The sequence below is a fragment of the Myodes glareolus genome, chromosome 13 (genome assembly GCF_982192425.1).
Source record: "Myodes glareolus chromosome 13, mMyoGla1.1, whole genome shotgun sequence".
In the NCBI taxonomy this organism is placed as follows: domain Eukaryota; kingdom Metazoa; phylum Chordata; class Mammalia; order Rodentia; family Cricetidae; genus Myodes; species Myodes glareolus.
The window spans coordinates 50739668-50759981 of NC_142038.1; the positions used below are offsets into that span (position 1 = coordinate 50739668).

The 20314-nt window shown below is 37.2% G+C and overlaps 1 protein-coding gene and 1 long non-coding RNA gene across 3 annotated transcripts in view; one reads left to right on the forward strand and one right to left on the reverse strand.

Moving 5' to 3' along the window:
- Window positions 1-20314, reverse strand: part of Ankhd1 (ankyrin repeat and KH domain containing 1) — a 109729-nt gene that overhangs the window by 59328 nt on the left and 30087 nt on the right. For both annotated transcript variants that reach the window (XM_048442388.3, XM_048442386.3), the window contains exons 6-10: window positions 14867-15100; window positions 12432-12526; window positions 8177-8414; window positions 7737-7928; window positions 4116-4225 (exon numbers count right to left, since the gene is read on the reverse strand). In XM_048442388.3, the coding sequence (XP_048298345.1) occupies window positions 4116-4225; window positions 7737-7928; window positions 8177-8414; window positions 12432-12526; window positions 14867-15100 (869 nt within the window). The remainder of the gene's footprint in view (window positions 1-4115; window positions 4226-7736; window positions 7929-8176; window positions 8415-12431; window positions 12527-14866; window positions 15101-20314) is intronic.
- Window positions 88-7824, forward strand: LOC125405756 (uncharacterized). The gene is made up of 3 exons (XR_007233680.3): window positions 88-187; window positions 610-694; window positions 7717-7824. It is a non-coding gene; the product is annotated as an uncharacterized LOC125405756 (long non-coding RNA).

The following is a 20314-nucleotide window of genomic DNA, read 5'->3' on the forward strand; positions in this document are numbered from 1 at the left end:
CAGCTGTGCTTACCTGCATAAGTCCTACACATGATTGAGTTGTCAACATTCCCTCACGGAAGGGGGAGGGGCGGTTAACAGTTGCTTGGGGGTAGGGCCTCATAAGGCCCCATCCACTTCTGAGGATCTAGAGGCAGTTAATGGTTGCTGGGGGAGGGAGAGACATTTTCTTTTGGTGTAATTACTGGTAAGTTACCCATACTCCTATAAATAACCTCGTCTAAGCTCCTGTAATAATTTTAACTAAACTCACTGGGTCACAGAAAAAAACAACAAAATTCATAGAAACTGAAGAGGGACTACCCGGGAAGAGAAAGAAAATTAGTAAAAAGTGGGAGGGAGACAAAAGAGGGTAATGAAAGGAGGGGTAAACATGATCAGATCAAATTTATATATGTGTGAAAGTGTCACATTAAACTCATTATTAAGTACAATGTATGCTAATAAAAATATCAGATAAGAAAGTTTCAAAAAGCCACATGCTTAACATTGACTTGAGTTTATTTTCTGTGTTCAGTATTAATGCAAATAACCAAAGTATATTAGGTTATATAATATACAATACTATGGATATGAAAATAAAGTTCTATTCATTTAATATCTGACAAGAAGTGAAGAGCAGCCTCCATTTCTGCTTTGACACTCTGCTCAAGCAAGCAAGACCAAGCAATTAAGAATTGAACACTCTGAAACTGTGAGTCAAATTAATTATTTGTAAATAACAATAGGTAACCTAAGGAATTATATTCCAAATCAAATATTGACATCAAAAAATATTTCTTTCCTACTTCTTTGACTTATTTAAGTAGCATGAAACTGTAAGGAAAAAAAAACTTGGGATGGATGATTTACCTTTTATCACTTTGCGTTGCTAGGAAAGAATCCATAAACAAGGCAAGTGTTCTACAATTGAGCTACTCCCTCAGCCCATGAATTGAAATTATAACACTAGATTATTTTTTATTGAAATAGACAAAGTGTTAATTGTGTATTTTAGGAATTAACAACTCTTATCTATTAAAACAGATAAATTCTGTAAAACATGTTGATAAACAGTTATAAGCAAATTAAAAAATAATGTGCCTTATGATGCATCTAATATATATGAGGATTTTATTTTTTAATTATGTATATGGTGGGGAGGTCTGTGCATGAGTACAGGTGCTTGAGGAGGCCAGAAGAGGGTGCTGGATTCTTAGAGCTGAAGTTACAGGTGGCTGTGAGCCACCCATCAAGAATACTGGGAACCAAACTTAGGTCCTCTGCAAGACCATTCCTCTCTAGACCAATATATGAAAAGATTTTAGAAGAAATGACTTATACCCTGAAAATTCATTTTTTCCCCAAGTATTTCATCTTAGGACCATATAACCCATCCATGCCATCAGATAGGTAACTGAATTAGAATGATCTTTACAAATCATAGAAACAGATTCCTTCAGCCACTTAACTAAAATTCATTTGCTCTAAACACTTCATTAGAAAAGAAAAGTGGTAATGGCTAGCAAGATGGCTCAGTAGTTAAAAGCACTTGCTGCTGCTCTTGTACAGAACAGGGTTCAGTTCCTAGTACCCACCTGGTAGCTCACAACTGTATGATACTCAAGTTCTAGGGGAACCAACACCCTCTTCTAGCCTCTGTGGACAATATATACATGTGCTATACATGCATACATAAAGGCAAAATAGCCATACACACAAAAAAAATCTTAGCTGGACAGTAATGGTGTAAGCCTTTAATCCTAGGACACTCAGAAGGCAGAGGCAGGCAGATCTCTGTGAGGAAAAAGATAAAAAAAAAAAAAGAAAGGGAATTCAGGTATAGTGTCACATGCCTAAAATCTCAATACTTAGAGAACTGAGGCAGGAAGATCAGGTATTTGATGCCATCCTGGGCTACATAGTCAGACACCATAGGAAAAATATAACCAAAAAGGTGGGGAGGAGGGGAGGACAAGAGAAATATGAAGGCTGCAGACTCAGAGAAATTTAGTCTTTAAGTGATTTGTTCAAATAAAAACTAAGTTTTGGGCTGGAGGTGATGGCTTGAGCCCATACTATTCTTTTTTTTTTTCTTTTCTTTTCTTTTCTTATTTTCTTTGGGTGAGTGGTGCTTCAAGACAGGGTTTCTTTGTAGCTTTGGAGCCTGTCCTGGAATGAGCTCTTGTAGACCAGACTGGCCTCAAACTCACAAAGAATCACTTGCCTCTACCTCCCAAGTGCTGGGATTAAAGGTGTGCATCACCACTGCCTGGCTGAGCACATATTATTCTTGCAGAGGTTCCAGCACCCACACTGACCGTTCACAATTGCCTCTAACTGCAGCTCCAAAATAATCTGATATCTCTGGCCTCCGTGGACACTATGTGCATAACCCACCTTCAAAACACACACATACACAATTTAAAATAAAATAATAAAAATATATCTTTAAGAAAAAAAAGAACACAAAACAAGTTGTGTGTCTTGTTTTGTAATATGGTATCATGTTACCAAGGCTTTCCCTGAACGTGCCATGTCCTTGAAGCTCTGATGCTCCTGCCTTTGAGGTGTGTGCACTGACACCTGGTTTATGCTGTGCTGGGGATCAAACTGAAGTCTTAGGCATACTAGGCAGTCATTCTACAAACTGGACTAGATAACACACATACAGAGTCAAGGCAGGAGTACAGACAGAAGTTTCTGAGGACAGAAACCGCAGCCTTTGTAGACAGAAATTTATGTCCCACCTGATCTGCAGTCGTTCAGTTCCAAAGAATAACACAGAGGCTTATATTAATTATAAACTGCTTGGCCAGTTAGTACAGGGTTATTATTAACTAGCTCTTACAACTTAAATTAACCCATATGATCAGTGAGGCATTCTCATCTTGCTTCCTCTGCATCTGGCTGGTGACTACATCTGTCTGCCTTTTTTCTGTTTGCACATTTCTCCTAGTCTGGTTGCCCCACCTATACTTCCTGCCTGGCTACATTACACACACACACACACACACACACAAGTAGGTTGACAAGATGGCTTAACAGGTAAGTGCTTGTCACACAAACCTGATATTCTAGCTCAATCTCCAGATCCCATGACAGAGAAAACTAACTCCCAAAAGGTGTCTTCTGACCTCATGTGTCTGCTGTGGCACATACACATTTACATACGCAATAATAATTAAATTTTAAAAACATATTTATTTTAAAAAAAAGAATGAAAGCTTGAGATGTGGTGATACCGGTCTATAATGCCAACTTGTGGGCAACTAAGAAAAGAGTCTGAGTCTATATGGCATCACACCCACCAGGAACACAGCAAAACCATCTCAACAAACCAAAATAATAATGATTATCATTACAGTATTTAGAATTAGTAGAAATGGGGCCTGGACAGATGGCTCAAAGGTTAAGAACACTGGCTGCTCTTCCAGAGGTCCTGAGTTCAATTCCCAGCAACCACATGTTGGCTTGTAACCATCTATAGGAAGATCTGGTGCCCTCTTCTGGTGTGTAGGCATATATGCACACAGAACACTATATATAATAAATAATAAGTCTTTTAGAATTAGTAGAAATGTATAATAGTATAGTAGTATAATATAATAGTACTATAATAGTATAACCATATTATACACCTATCTTATTCAATTATTTTCCAACAATGTGACAGAAAAAATTAAAAGGTAACTGTATCGGTTCATCAAAATAAGTAAAACTACTAAAATTCTCTATATTTCCAGCTATGGATGTCTCTCGGACATGCCAAGTATTATAACTAGTCATTATATTATTTATAATTTTCCATAGTCCCCTCCCTCACTGAGAGGGTTTCTCGGTGGCCAAGGGCTTGGCTTATTCAAATGATTTCTGTGCGCGTGTGCATGCGCACACATGTGCACAGACATGAGGTTTGAGGACAACTTTTGAGGTTGGTTATCTTTTTTTTTCTACCATGTGGGGTTCTGGCCATCAAACTCAAGTTGTCAAGTCTTTGAGGCAAGGCCATCCTACCAATTCTTATTTTATTCAAAATGTACAAACTATTGATGATTACCAATGTTTTCCTAAATGGTAGCTATGAGTAAATATTAACATTTATGTACAAATATTTGAAATTTAAAATAGCTTACTAAATGGGCCCCTGCTTGAAGTAAAACATCTGCAACATCTGTATGTCCATTTTCACAAGCATAGGTTAGAGCTGTGTCTCCCGTTGCTGTGGTAGCATGCACATTAGCACCTAGAAAAATAAAATAAAATCACACATTTACCCTGGAGTTGTGGAATTATATACAGCTAAATTTTACAATACTAAAGAATTCAAAATGTGAAAACATCACAAAAATATAGTTATGTACTCATATTTTCATATAAGTAAGTAAACCAAAGAATGAAACACTCCTTTCCCACGACTACACTGGCTACTTCTGAAAGATACTAGGGTTTCATCTCATTATTTCTGGAAATGGATAAATAAAAAAGGAGAAAAACCAAGCCAAACTTTATCCAATCATTGCTACATGAATTCCTACTAAATTCTGATTAAAGGTAGAATTCTTTTAACAGGAAATTCCAACTAATAAGCAAGAATGGAATAATATAATAGTAGCATATCTCTACTTTGCAAACTCTCATGATCCAAGGGACCTAAACTATGATGATGGCAAATGAATGATAGCATAAAATAAAAAATAGAGGAAAAACCAGACACTGAAAGACTAGATATTCATGAAAGAAATTATAAAAATATCACAAAAAGGTCTTTCCAGTTTTAAAAATTCTACTTGAATACAACTGAGTTTCCCTCTAGAGCTAACCATTAATTCATGAAAAAAAAATTTAAAAAAAAAGAGCTGGGTAGTGGTGGCATATGCCTTTAATTCCAGCACTCTGCAGAAGCAGGCGGATCTCTGTGAGTTTGGTCTAGAGTGAGTTCAAGGGCAGCCAGGGCTGTTACACAGAGAAACCCTGTCTCGAAAAACCAACAACAATGATAAACCAGGTAAAATTATTTTAAACTAAAACAATGTTTAAAAATAATGAAAACTGGGAATTGTAGGGATGGCTAAGAGATTAAGAGCACTGGCCTCTTCCAGAGGTCCTGAGTTCAATTCCCAGAAATCACATGGTGGTCTACAACCATCTGTAATGAAATCTGGGGCCCTATTCTGGTGTGCAAGCATAAATGTAGGCAGAATATTGTATACATAATAAATAAAATAAAAAAATTAAATGGGGAAAGTGGTAAAAAAAAATGGCCATGAACTAAAATTGGATGGGTAACAAGCTGAACATGGTGGGGCACATCTGTGACCCCAACTTGGGAAGTGAAAGCAGAAAGATGAAGAACAACAGCAAGGTCAAGACCAGCCTGTCCTTTACAACAGTCTGTCATAGAAACCAAACCATAGTCTGTCACTCAACCAAAGTCAAAAAAAAAAAAAAGATTGGTTGATGTTGGAGTAATCATTCTAATTGGAGAGCTCTGGGAACTGATATCCTTCAAGTAACAACAGGTGCTAAGTATGAGACAAATGTCTAAGACACAACAAAAAGTAATGCCAGGGGCTCCAGGCTTAATTATTGAATGCTGGCTAGGTTTAGCTTGGTAAGATTATGGAGGAACTGTGCATCAGTTAGTTTCAAGATTTTTTTTAAAAAAAATGTGTTTAAGCCAAGTATGCTTCCCAGAAGGCTGAGCTAAGAGACAACAGAAATATATACTGAGACCCAAACTCAAATAAATAAATCAAACAATAATGTTTAATAATGTTTCTTTCTTTTCACACAGGATCTCACTTTACACAGGGTCTGCAACTTTCCTGTGTAGACCAGGTTGGCTTTGAGATCAGAGATCTACCTACCTCAGCCTCCTGAGTGCTCAGATTAAAGGCATGCACCACCACATCCAACTATTATGTTTTTATAACACAATGACTAGAAGCAATTAATAGAAACAATATAAAAGTCAAGTAAAATATCTAATATTCAGTAAGTTCTTTGGTCTTGTTTTTGGTTTGTGGTACATGATCTCATAAATCTCAACTATGCTCTTATGTGGCCAAGGATAGTCTTGACCTCCTGATTCCACCTATATAAAATTCTCTTTGTGTTGTTTGAGACAAGGTCTCACTATGTAGCTCTGGTTAGCCTAGAACTTAATCTATAAACCAGGCTGAATCCTCCTGCTGCTACCTCTCCAATGTGGAGATTACAGGCATGTGCCGCCATATCAGACTTTAGCTTTAATACAATGAATCATATCAGGATAAAATGAGAAAGTCAGTAATACTTCTAAAAGATAAAAATTTATCTCTATTTGGATCATTTTTTTCTGGCACATCCTACAGACAACATATATTATCAAGTAATACCTACTGTTTTATATTACTTAACAAAGAATGAAGTGAAAATATTTGAAACAAGTACTTTGCCAACAAAATTATTTCCCACTTTTTTGGGTCCATGTATGTGACTATGGCATGCAATAGTGCACATGTGTATGTACACATATATGTAGAACATATTTGCGAATGTTTGTAAAGGCCAAACAATGGCACTGGGTGTCTTCTTTGATTATTCTCTGTCTATTTATTGAGGCAGAATCTTTCACTGAATCTGAAGGTTGCCATAATCCACCTTGCTCTGCAGATTCCCTGTCTCCACTTCCCCATCCTTGAGGCTACATGGTGGCCTTTGGGCCCACCCAGCTTTTATATAAGTGGTATGGGTGTTACCCTCATGCTTATATGGCAAGTGCTTTATCAGCAGAGCCATCACCACACCAATCCTTTTATTTTATTTTTAAGGCAACTCAGAAATGTCAAAAAATGAACAGGTTTAAAATTTCATGCCATAGCCATGACTAGGCCAACACAACTAAGCAGGAAGAATTAACTTTCCTTCCAAAAGAAAAGAATGGAGAGTTTATAAGAGCCCTTACAATTACTAAGGAAATACTAGCGACAGTAAGAAGTTTATTAAAGACAAGGTCTTAGAATATTATTGCTCAGGCTGGCCTCACACTGCTGGGCTCAGGTGATATTCTATCTTTAGCCTCCCTAATATCTGAGACTATAGATGCACAATAAGCTAACAAACCCGGAGCTTAATGCATACTAAGCAGCCCTCTACATCCTTAACTCTAATTTTATTGCTAACAGACAGTCAATATTTGCATACATTTATGGGGAACAATGTTAAGAACAGACTAAAATAACCAAATCATGTTAATTATTATCTATTACCTGACATACATTATTTCTTGGTGATAAAAACACCCAGTCTGTTTGTATTAGAAGTTTAGAATTAGGAGATGAAGAGATGGCTTAACAAGTGAAGCACTTAGGCACAAGCCTAACAACCTGAGTTCAATTACTAAAATCCTCACTGGAAAAACACAATCAAGGCTGTCCTCTCACTTCCACATGTGTCCTGTGTCACACACATGACTGCATTTACATTCTCATATTCTCTCAATATATATAAAAATTTTTAAAAATAAGACACTTCATTACTCTTAAACACCATTACCATTCTGTGAAGGAGGTAAGTCACTGAGCCTTGGCACTCTTTGACAACACTCCCTTTTTTGTTGTAGGTTCTTAATTCTCTTACATTATCCATAGACTCTGGTAGTCACCTCTGCACTCTGTATTTCTTAGTTCAATTGTTTTTAGATTTGACACATATAAATAGATTATTGTTTGTATTTTTCTTTCTATGACAAAGGTATTTTTAAAGCCACATACCAGCAGCCAGCAAATATTTAACCAACTCCAGGTGTCCCTCTTGAGAAGCCTCCATGAGAGGTGTGGAGCAGCCAAGTTCTATGTCAGCCCCTGCCTTAATCAGAAAATCTGCAACTTCAGAAAAGCCTCCACAGCAAGCCAAGGTAAGAGCAGTTTCTTGGGTTTCTTCTGTCTGGGCATTTATATTTGCACCTGAAAGCACAACAAAAGAATTACCTAAAAGAGAATTATAATACAGTGTTCAAATAAGATGATAATCACCTACCACCTCTGCTTAGGCAGAGTGGTACTGAGTACTGAGAATTTTATAAGATTCAAAGTTCAAGGCCTACCTAGGCTACAGAAAATTTATTTTCTCATCAGTGCAAAAACAGTATCGATTTCAACCGATACACAAAACACACAAGGACATTAATTTTTAAAATGTACAATGGCTTTACCTTGTGCTAACAGCAGTGCCACCATCTCTTCATGCCCTTCCCGAGCAGCTTCCATCAAGGGCGTATATCCTTCATCATTAACTTCTTCAAGATTTGCTCCTCTTTCAATAAGCAGTGCTGCCAATTCAACATGTCCACCACAAGCAGCTAGAGTCAACGGAGACTCAAAGGAATCCGCAGGCATATTCACTTGAGCGCCACTGTCCAAAAGCAAACGTGCCACTTCTACATGTCCATCCTGAAGATGTTCAGAGATGAAACAAAGAACTTCGTATTTTTATTTTGCTTTATTAAAGTGGAAGGCAAATAAGGGTCTAAAGAAAGATTAGCTGATATAGGCTAGATTACACACATTATTACCATGCCTCCTGAACCTCACCTAACATCCATTAATATTACTTTTTAAATGTTTAAGGGGTTGGAGAGATGGTTCAGTGGTTAAGAGCACTGACTGTTCTTTCAAAGGATCTGGGTTCAATTCCTAATAACCACATGGCAGCTCAAAAATGTCTGTAATTCCAGGATCCAATACACTCACACAGACATACATGCAGGCAAAACACCAATTAACATAAAATAAAATCTTAAAATAATTTCATAAATAATTTACTAAATTAAATGTTTACCTTCAATTTCACAAAGTGCAAAATTTTCTAGAACAAATCCGACCAGATAACAGTCACTTCCAAATAACTTTGAATTTTTATAGTCTTTGAAGTTCAGAAAAACTACTGAATTCAAGAATTACTACTGTTCATAAAACTATCAGCTCAAATATAACCATATTCTCAAATATAGAGGGCTTCTATTTTCAAATGTAGAAACTGTATTAGATCTTCCTTAGAAAGGAAAGCTTGATCAAAAAAACAAACAACCCCCCCCCAAAAAACCAACATAATGAACTGTGAAATCATTACCAATTGGGATTTTGTCACTTAGTTAAATCCCTATGGATTAATATTGCTCTATCTTTGTCTCATAGCAACCTGTTGTACCAAGGCAAAGAATATTTTAAAAACAAAGCTTTTATTCGCATATAAATTATCAGTGTCTTACATAATGTAAACCCATATTTTAACCACTGAGCTTCTCTCTAGACCTCATTTTTTTTTGGCTTTGTTTTAAAGATTTATTTTTATTTATGTGTGCATTTGTATGCCAGTGAGTTTATGGGCACCATGTGCCAGGAGGCCAGAGGGCACTGAATCCTCTAAAGTTAGAATTACAGCAAGTTACAAGTCCCCACATGGGTGCTGGGATCTGAGCTTAGGTCCTCTGCGTGAGCACTAAGCACTCTGTGGTTTTTTAGATGAGAGCAGCCCACACAGATTCATGTTTGAATGTCTATCCTTAGTGGGTGGAATGTTTGCACAGGATTAAGAATTGTGGCCTTGTTGGAGGAGGTGTGTCACTGGGGGTGGGCCCTGAGATTTCAAAAGCCCACACCAGACCAAGAGTGTTTGCTGTCTCTCTCTCCCTGCCTGCTGCCTATGGATCAGGATGTAGCTCTTAGTCACTACACTAGTACCATACATGCTAGCATATTCCTGCCATGATGATAACAGACAACCTTCTGAAACTATAAGCGAGCCCCCAATTAAATGCTTTTTTCCTAAAAGTTACCTTGGTCATGGTAACTTTACCATGTACAGTAACAGAACAGAGACTTTGACACTTAACCTCTGAGTCATCTCTCCAGATTCTCAGTCCTCAGTTTTAAATTCTCGACTTCAAACATTATATTGGCTTTAATACTTGTTACAAGCATATGAAGTCAAATGTTATATCATTCTACATTTCAAAAATGATCACAATATCACTAATAAGAATTAAATTTGGATGACTGAAGAGATTGTTCCTGGACTAAGAGCGCTGGATGCTCTTTCCAGTGGATTTGGGTTCAATTTTCAGCATCCACGTGGGACCTGACAACTGGCTGGCTATACATCCAGTTCCAGAGAATCCAGCACCCTCTTCTGGCTTCCTCTGGCAAGTCTCTCTCTCTCTCTCTCTCTCTCTCTTGCGCGCGCGCACACACACACACACACACACCATGGTACTAAAACCTTGAATTCAAAACCATGGATTGGCATAATAGAAGGGATGAATACTGAAATTCAACATTTCAGATTTAATTATTTTTAGAGTATATGGAATTTCCTTAGTTTATTTTTTATTATATTTTAATTTATTTTATACTGGGGGAAGAGAGTGAGAAGGGGTTGTTGGGAAAGAAAGAACAAGAATGTGTGTGCAGGTCAGAGCACAACTTGTAGGGGCTGGTTCTCTGTTTTCATCATGTGGGTCAAACTCAAATTTGTGGCAAGCACCATTATCTGCTGAGCTATTTCATGGACCCTTGGCCAAATTTTAATTACTTTTGACACAAATGCCAAAACTAGGGGACTTTATATTAAAATTTCAATTTAAAGAACTGAAAAAGAAAATAATCCTAGCATTTAGGAGACGAGGAAAGTGAGTTTGAGGCTAGCCTGGTCTACATATCAAGATCTAGGCCAGTCAGGGAACACAGAGAAACCCTGTTTCAAAAACAAAAAACAACAACAAACAAAGTCAAACAAAAAACTACCAAAACTAATGACAAAAACAAAACACAAAAAACAAACAAGAAAATAAACAAAAACCCCAAAAATATTAAAGCATCAAAATCTCACAAATCAGAGCTAGAGAGATAGATAAATGGATCAGAGGTTTAGAGAATTTGCTACTCTACAGAGGTTCAAATCCCAGCATCCACATGGTGGCTCACAATCACACACAACTGCAATTCCAGAGATCTGATAAACAAATGAGCCAATGAACTGAGTATCTGGTTCTCAATAGAACCTTCCATCGTGAGCTTTGGGGACCCAATTTAAGTCATTCAGCTTGTTTATCAAGTTTTTCCTAGTTGAACCAACTCACTGGCCCTCTTTATAGGATTTTAATATGAATAAAAATGTAGAGAATGGGGGATGATAGCTTACAACCTGTAATCCCAGTACTCATGAAATGGAGACAGGGAGGATCATAGTAAGGTGAAAGCAACTAGCTTCTGCTTCAGACCAGTGTGGGCTAATTAATATGAAACCAATAAGAAAACAAAACAAAACAAAACAAAAAACAACAACAGATAAGCATATCGGAAATCTCAAAGTCTAACATCTCAAAAATTAAGAGTTTTATTAATATATTTGGGCTGCAGTTCAGCAGTTAAGAGCACTAGCTGCTCTTCCAAAGGGCCCAGGTTTAATTCTCAAGACTCATACTCTAGTTCCAGGGGATCTGACAACTTTTTCTGAACTCCATGGGCACTATACACACATGGTGCAAAGACACACATGCAGGAAATACACTGTACATACTATTTTAAAAAAAAAAAAGAGCCACGTGGTGCCTTTAACCCAGTGCTTTGGGAGAGGTAGGCATATCTCTGTGAGTTCAAGGCCAACCTGGTCTACAAAATGAGCTCCAGGACAGCAAGGGCTACACAGAGAAACCCTGTCTTGAGAAAAACAAAACAAAACCCTAAAACATTACATTAAGATTACTAGTTATGCTGGGCGCATTCCTTTAATTCCAGCACTCGGGAGGCAGAGACAGGCGGATCTCTAAATTTGAGGCCTGCCTGGCCTACATAGAGATCCAGGACAGGTACCAAAGCTATAGAGAAACACTGTCTCAAAAACTAAAACAAAACAAAATAAAAAAAAAAGAAAAGAAAAACCAAGCGAGGGAAAAAGATTACTCGTTGCTATTACCCTTTAAAAGTCCATACATTAAAGCATTACTAGTTTTTTTTTAACTTAAAATTCAATGAAAACTACAAGTCAATGTTTAACTAACAATTTTTAGTGAGAATGGACTCACATGAAGTGGTTGCCATGTAAGAATAAGAATATAAGTTTGGTCACCACAACCCATAGTAAACCAACAACAAACTAAAAACAAAAACACAAATAAAACTAGGTGTGTTGGTACACAATAGTGAGGTGGAGATATTCAGATCACAGAAGCTCAAAGCAAACCTGCCTATTCTACTTAGGAGGTTTCAGGTCAGTAAGAGAGACCCTGCCTCTACAATTAAGACTGATGTTTGTTTGTCCTGTGGGTTTCTAAAGGCTTATACACCTGCGTGCATGCACATACGCGCACGCGCACACACACACACATCAGAAACAAGAGTAACAATAATAATTCTCACACAAACATATGGATTTTTCCCACAAAATTCAAGTGATCACAATTAAATTACCATGCAAGCCTCCATTAAGGCAGTATGCATCTCATCAGTTTTATGCTCTTGATCTGCACCAGCTTCAAGCAGAAATCGAACCATATCCAAATGGCCTTAAAAATAAGATTAAAGAATTGACTATCAATTGAATGCATAAGTATTAAATTGAAGAGTTTTATTTTCACATGTCTATATATAATCTATGAAGCTTTCATTTGAATTTAATAAATCAATGACAGTTTTATAAAGCCAACTGAAACCAATTAAGTAAGCAGACTCTCAATAAGGTCATACTATCTCAGTTTTAAAGACTGACTTTCTTTTCTTTCTTTCTTTTTTTTTTTTTTGTTTTTCAAGATAGGGTTTCTCTGTGTAACAGTCTTGACTGCCCTGCCCTGGAACTTACTTTGAAGACCAGGCTGGCCTCAAAATCACAGAGATCCACCTGCCTCTGCCTCCCAAGTGCTGGGATTAAAGGCATGCATCATCATCGCTTGGCTAAGACTGACCTTCTAAATTCCAAAGCACTTATTTCTAGTTAAAATAATCTTACTTGTTCTTTGATTTAATTTACATAAACTATCAAAACACTGGAATCAAACAGAAAGTCAGGTAAAGTTTATTAGGACATATTATCTAGAAAAGCAGTTTTAAAATCACCATACCCACACTGTGACAACGAGCAGACACACAAAACCAACTCCATTTAAAAATAATTGAAGACAGGTGGTGGTGCACACCTTTAATCCCAGCACTCAGGAGGCAGAGACAGGCGAATCTCTGTGAGTTTGAGGCCAGCCTGGTCTACAAAAGCTAGTTCTGGGACAGGTTCCAAAGCCACAGAAAAGCCCTGCCTCAAAAACCAAAAATATAAAAAAAAAAAAATTAAAAATTAAAAAAAATAATTCCTAATTAAAAAACCTTAATTGTTAATGAGAAAATAACAATATTTCAGTGTTAAAATAGGTGGAGAATATAAAATGGTAATTCAAAAGATACATAAATGGATAGTAAACTGATAGAAATATTAAATGAGACACCATTATTTCAGCTACCAAAATGGGAAAGAGTAAAGAGAATGATAATGCCCGGTACTGGATAGGCTGAAAGGTGGGTAAAGGGGTTCTTGGACAACCTAGTGGGGTCTGAGACACCTAGTAAACTAGTCCAACCTTTCTAGAAAGCAATTTGGAAGCATGTATCAAAAGCCTTAGAAAGCGTCCATACTCTTTTACCCAACATTTCCACTTTCAGAATTTATGCTAAGGAAATAATCAGAGACTAAGCAAAAATTTCTGCACAAGGATGTTATCACAGTGTTTTTAAATAACAGTAAAAAACTGGGAAGAATTAGTGTCCAACAACAATAGGAAATTATGGTGTATACATTTCATTTATTTGGCAGAGATTGTGAGTTCCCTACTCAACATCCGTTCTTATTATTCTTGAGAATAATGCAACATGCCTAACTTTTAAGATTATTTTCTAGCCTTCCTTGTAGCAGAGGGGAGCCTTTAGAACTCAGTGAGAGTTACAAAGTGAAGCTTTTAGAAAGTCATGGGAACCTAGTAAATTGGAAGGTAGTTGCTACTTTGTTCTTACCCTCTTTATCCTAAAGTATGTACTGCTGGGCTCTAGCTGCCTCCTGGACGACAGATTAACATTAAGGACAGAAAACATACACTAGGATGTACAGCAGAAGAGTAATACTCTTGGATCTTGATGACAAAAATGAATTGCAATACTAACACAAGACAATTTATGCTTAGGTTTCTCTTCTTTACAAATCACATTGTATTTTGTGGTATTTGCAGGCAAACCAATCTAGAAAATCTAACTGAAATAGTATATGATCATCAAAAAGTATATTATAAGAACATTTACTCAGATGAGTACATATTTATGATATACTACTAAATAAAATAAACAGACTATAAAACCGATAAATTATTTTATTTCACAAATATGTATATTTTAAAAAACTCATTTAAAAATACACTGGACAAATACTAAAATATTGTTTACATGCATTTTCCCCTCTAGATGGTAATATTATAGGTCATTTAAATTTTTCTTTGTGCTGCAATCATATTTTTCAGGTTTTCTACACCAACTGTGTATCAGTAGATCTGTGTATAATTCTTCAATGTAAAAATCATATAGAACAAAGGGTATTAAATAATGGAAATCGTTAAATCTATAAGTTGACATCATAGTTAAATGAATTAAAATAATAATAATAATATATATATATTGGGATAGTACAGAAAACACAGTTAATAATAGGCTTTCTAATATTTTTTATAACATAACTTTACACCATAAGAAAAAAAAGCAATATAAATTCAAATACTCAGGTAAAGAAGGAATATACAAGTTAACCCAAATACTTAATACTCGAATATTTGAAGTTGTTATAAAAGCAATTATAAATATTCTGACATAAAAGGTACCTTTGTAGCAGGCAAGTGTCAGAGCACTTTCTTTGAACTCATTAGAATGAGTGTTGATGCCTGCACCGTGATCTAGAAGAACTCTGGCAACTTCCACGTGACCTGCACTGGCTGCTTCCATTAGGGGTGTGTGTCCATTTTCATTATGGTCTTCTATATTTGCACCTTCATTAAGTAGCACTTTTACAATGTCAATAAACCCTCCAGCACAGGCATAAGTTAGTGCAGTGTTCCCTAACAAAGAACAAAAAAAATACAAAATTATGAAACAATCGGAGTATCACACTACTGTTCTAGTTATGTCTCTCTAATTCCTTGACATAAAGCACAACCACGATTGCAAGTTATATGCTTTTTTTTTTTTTTAAGTGCAAGAGATTCAACCCAGGGTCTCATACATGCTAGAAAAACAAGCATGTTCTCCTTTCACCCCCATCCTGTAGTCTTTCCACATGTTACCCACACTAGTCTGGAAATCACAATTCTCTTGCCTCAACTTCAGGAGTAGCTGGAACTACAAATTTAAAAAATCATCCCCAGCTCAGTTTTTTTTTTTTACTGTCATCAATTTAAAGCATATCTTTATTTTCTGACAGAATTTCTTCAAAGCATAATACAAAATATTTTAATTGTCTAGACAATATAAAAAGCATAGAAAAGGCAAATCTAAATGTCAAAAACAGAATAGTGGTTGCTTAAAGAGCAGAACACAAGTGGGTAGAGATCTTTTACTTTTTAGATTTATTTATTTATGAGTGTTTTGCCCACAGGTATGTACATGTATGTGCACCACATGTATGCCTGGTGCTTGAGGAGGTAAGAAGAGGGCATCAGATTCTCTGGCACTGGAATTATGTTTAGTTTTGGGCCTAAATGTGGGCACTGAGACTGGAACCCTGGTCCTCTGTAGAGATCTTTCAATAGTGACAGAAGTAATCTATAATTAGACTGCATAACCTCTAGAACTGCACACTGAAAACACGAGTTCCACGGGATGAGTCATCTCAATAAAGCTTATTTTTTTATTTATTTATTTTTTTTATATCTTCTTCCCGGTCTCAAGATAGTGTTTCTCTTTAGCTTTGAGCCTGTTCTGGAACTAGTTCTTGTAGACCTGGCTGGCCTCAAACTCGCAGAGATCTGCCTGCCTCTGCCTCCCGAGTGCTGGGATTAAAGGCGTGCGCCACCACCACCTGATTGTCTGTTTTATTTTTGAGATGGCCCAGTTTTGCAACCTAGGCTTGCCTTAATCGCCCCACCCCCTTGTCTAAGTCAGAAAAGGTTTGAACTACCTAGTTTGGGTTTTTGCTTCCCCCACCCCCCCAAAAAAAGGGAATAGCTATATTTGTGCTGAGTCTCAAATGTTAAGCAGGTACCTGAAAAAGTAAGGATATCTGGTACCAAGCAAAAAGCACCTAAAACCAGGTGACAAAAATGCTGAGCACCTCCCCAGATAAAGTCAAAGTACAGTGCTACGCTTTTTAGCTCTGTCAAAGATTGGACTGCTTTGGAGTAAAGAAGGAAACCTCTGGGAACCTTTTTTAAAAATTATATTTAGTGGGGATGGGGTTGGGGGCTGAAGATATGGCTCAGTGGTTAAGAGCACTGACTGTTCTTCCAGATGACCTGGGTTCAATTCCCAGCACCCACATGGCAACTCACAACTGTCTGTAACTCCAGTTTCATGGGATCCAAAACCCTCACACAGACATACATGCAGGCAAAACACCAATGCCATAAAAGAAAATTAAAAAAGAAAAATTCAGTTATGAGTGTTATGTGTGAGAGCGTGTGGACATATGTGTCTGTTGGTATGCATGCACGTAGAAATAAGAAGTCAAATTTCAGGAGGAATGGTCTTCTCCTTCTATCCTTATGTGGGTTTCAAGGATCAACTTGGGTCATCAGGCTTGACTCGCAAATGTTTTTACCAGTTTAGTCAACGCATCAGCCTGGGAACTATATTTTTAATAATCACGAAGTAATTCTGGCATACAGTAGAGGTACAGTCTATTGAACAAAATGAATAAATTTGGGGGCTGAAGAGACGGCTCACTGTTTAAAATCATGAGATTGTCTGGGTTGTGGCAGCGCACGCCTTTAATCTCAGGAGACAGAGGCAGGTGGATCTCTTAAGTTGGAGCCCAGTCTGGTCTATAGAATGAGTTTCAGAACTATACAGAAAAATTCTGTCTCAAAAAACAAAACCAAACATGAAATTGAAGTTTAGATCACCATACCCACATAAGCCAGACATCCTGCACATGCATTGGACACCAACTCTGAGAGACGTGGGGACAGGTTGTTGGATTAGTCAAGAAAACAAAGAGTCCTAGAAAAGTAGGCAGTGACAGAGATGGATACCTGATGGCCTCTTCTGGCCTCCATGTGTGCATACAAGAGCATGCAAAATAAGTACATCAATCAATTAATTAAAAAGTAGCTTGATTAGGAATTTACTTATAGGAAGATGAATCAACTTCTTTTTGAAATTTTCTATTTTTCCAATTAAATAAGAGATAAAATCGTGAGTGGAAATGGGAGGGCAGGGGTGAAGTATTTTCATTAGTCATTTATAGAGTATACTAAGAGTCCATTGGCACATACCTACTTGCTTATAGCCGGGCTTCTTTCTGAATCCCAGCACTCAGGAGGCAGAGGCAGGTAGATCTGAGTTCAAAACGAGCGTAGTCTAAGTTTGAGTTCCAGGACAGCTAAGGCTACATAGTAAGGCCCTGTCTCAAAGCCCCTAACCTCAAATAAACAAAATAAAAATAAAATTCTAAAATATTATTCAAAATTACTTTCCTTTGAATACTGTATAGAACATTTAACATTTTATTTTTATCCACTGATTTTTTAAAAACTGTTTTTAACAGATCCATTCAAAAGATAATTCACTGTATTGGATACACTTTCCTCTAGACATATATCTTCTCTTAAAAGATTAATTTTTTATTATACATATATCAATGTGGATAGAATACATGTATGCAGGTGCTGGCAGAAGCAGAGGTGTTAGATCCTCCTGGAGCTAGAATTAGAGATGGTTGAGAGCCACCTGACATGGGGGTGGGAAATAATCTTGGGGAATAAACAGTATTTGATCTTAAATGGCATACCATCTCTCCAGATCTGAGAAAAATACCTTACACTTATATTTACAACATAACTACAAGATAGGTATACATTCCTCTCATCTTAACACCTTCAAGAAAAAATATTTTTTTTTTTTAAATTTAATGATACAGTTTGCCACTCTGTAGTCCATGCTGGCCTAGAACTCATAGTAGGCCAGGCTCGGAAGTTCTGGGATTATAGATATGTGTCACTAAACCTGGTTTGAAGGAAGCCCCCATATGCCCATTGTTTAAATACATGGCCCCCAGTTGGTGGAATGGTTTGGAAAGTGTGGCCTTGTGAGAGGACATCTGTCACTGAGATGGTTTTTGAAGTCTTGTGTCATTTCCAGTCTTCTTTCTGCCTCCTGCTTAGGTAACAAGATGTGACCTGTCAGCTATTTCTGTCAGCATGCCCATGTTCTGCCATCATGGACTCTAACCCTCTGAAGCTGCAAATTCAATTAAATGATTGCTTTTATAAGTTGCCTTGGTGATAGTGCTTTATCACAGCAATAGAAACCCTAACTAATACAGAAGCTGGTACCAGAGAGGGGGCTATTGATGTGACAGACATGACTATGTGGTTTTGGGGAGGAATATAAAAGAGTTTGGGACTTTGGAATAGAAAAGCAGTTGAATGCTGTAAGCAGAACTTAATGGACCATTCTAGCAGAACCTTGGGAGATAGTAGTACTGAGAGTAATGACTATGGAGGCCTAACTCAAGAGGGTTCAGAGAGAATCAATATTACCAACTGGGCTAGAGACCATTCTTGTGATATTTTGGCAAAAAAAAAAAAAAAAAAAAAAAACCCACAAAACAGCTTTCTGCTCTTATCCTGAGAATCTGCCTGAGGCTAAAATGACAAATAACAAAAAATTCTTTGTTGCAGATTTTGATGACAGCCTAATATTGACTCTGTGCAAGGTTATTAGTAATCACTCTTATGTAGGGCTACAATGAAAATAAGCAAGTGGGACAAAAATAAATAAAAGTTATACAGTTTGAAGAGAAAAAGAGCATGTAGAAATTTAATGTCAGAGTTAAAGTTTATGTTGAAATAGGTAAGGAGATCAAGGTGAGGCCTGATCTCTATAGAAATAAAGGGAAGACTCCCACCCAACTAAGCTCACAACTTATAAAGGCTTAAGAAACTTTCTGTTCCTAGAAAGCAACAACAAACAAAAGCTACTGTAAATATGATTTAAGGGGACCAAGTTCCAATCCAAGCAGGCAGCTGAACTTAGCAGTGTTGTCCATGTGGTGGGCCTGTGAGGCCATTTCATAACACCGTCAAGGCAACAGCTGGACTGCATTGGAGAACCCAAGATATTACAGGTACCAGAACTACGGGGATGTCTGCCAGGGAAAGCTACATACAGGGGATGGAACTAGCCTAGGAAAATGAAGTGTGGTGCAGGCTGCGGCTGCAAAGTAGGAAGGGAAGACCATCTAAGTCCTTTGATCTCACACATGGAGCTACAGGATTTGGAGTTTGCACTGCTGGTTTTCCATCTTGGTCTAGTATTTCTTCACTGTGTTCCATGCCTCCCTTTTGTAATGGTAATGTATATTCTGAGCCATTGTATACTAAAAGTATGTAATTTTTTTCTGATTTTAAGGGGGGTTACAATTAAGAGACTGCCTTGAGCAGTGGTTTACAACCTTCCTAATGCTGTAACCCTTTAACACAATTACTTACGTTTTGGTAACCCTATAACCATAAAATAATTTTCATTGCTACTTCATAAATCTAATTTGTTACTGTTATGAATCATAATGTACTTAAGTATCTGTGTTTTCCAATGGTCTTTGGTCACCCCTGTGAAAGGTAATCTGGCCCTCGACATGTCGTGACCTACTGGTTAAGAAACATTAGCCTTAAATCTCAGAAAAGACTTAAATTTTAAAACAGTATTGAAACTGTGAAAGACTATAAGGACTTTTAAAGGTGGACTAAATGTATTTTGCATTGTGATATGGCCACAAGCCTATTGGGAGTCATGGAATGAAATACAGTGGTTTGAATGAGAATGGCTTCCTTAGGTTCATATGACTAGATATGTAGTCCTCAGTTTGTGGAACTGTTTGGGAAGGATCAGCAGGTGTAGTCTTGGAAGAAGCGTTGTCACTAGGGACTAGCTTTATGATTTCAAAAGATTTCTGCCATTCCAAGTAAGTTGTCTCTCTCTCTCTCTCTCTGTTTTCTACATGAAGATCAAGATGTGAGTGTTCCCTGCCATACAGTAGTGGCACATGCCTCCCTAGCACTAGGGAGGCCGAGGCAGGTGAACCTCTGGGTTCAAGGCCAGCATGGTCTACACAG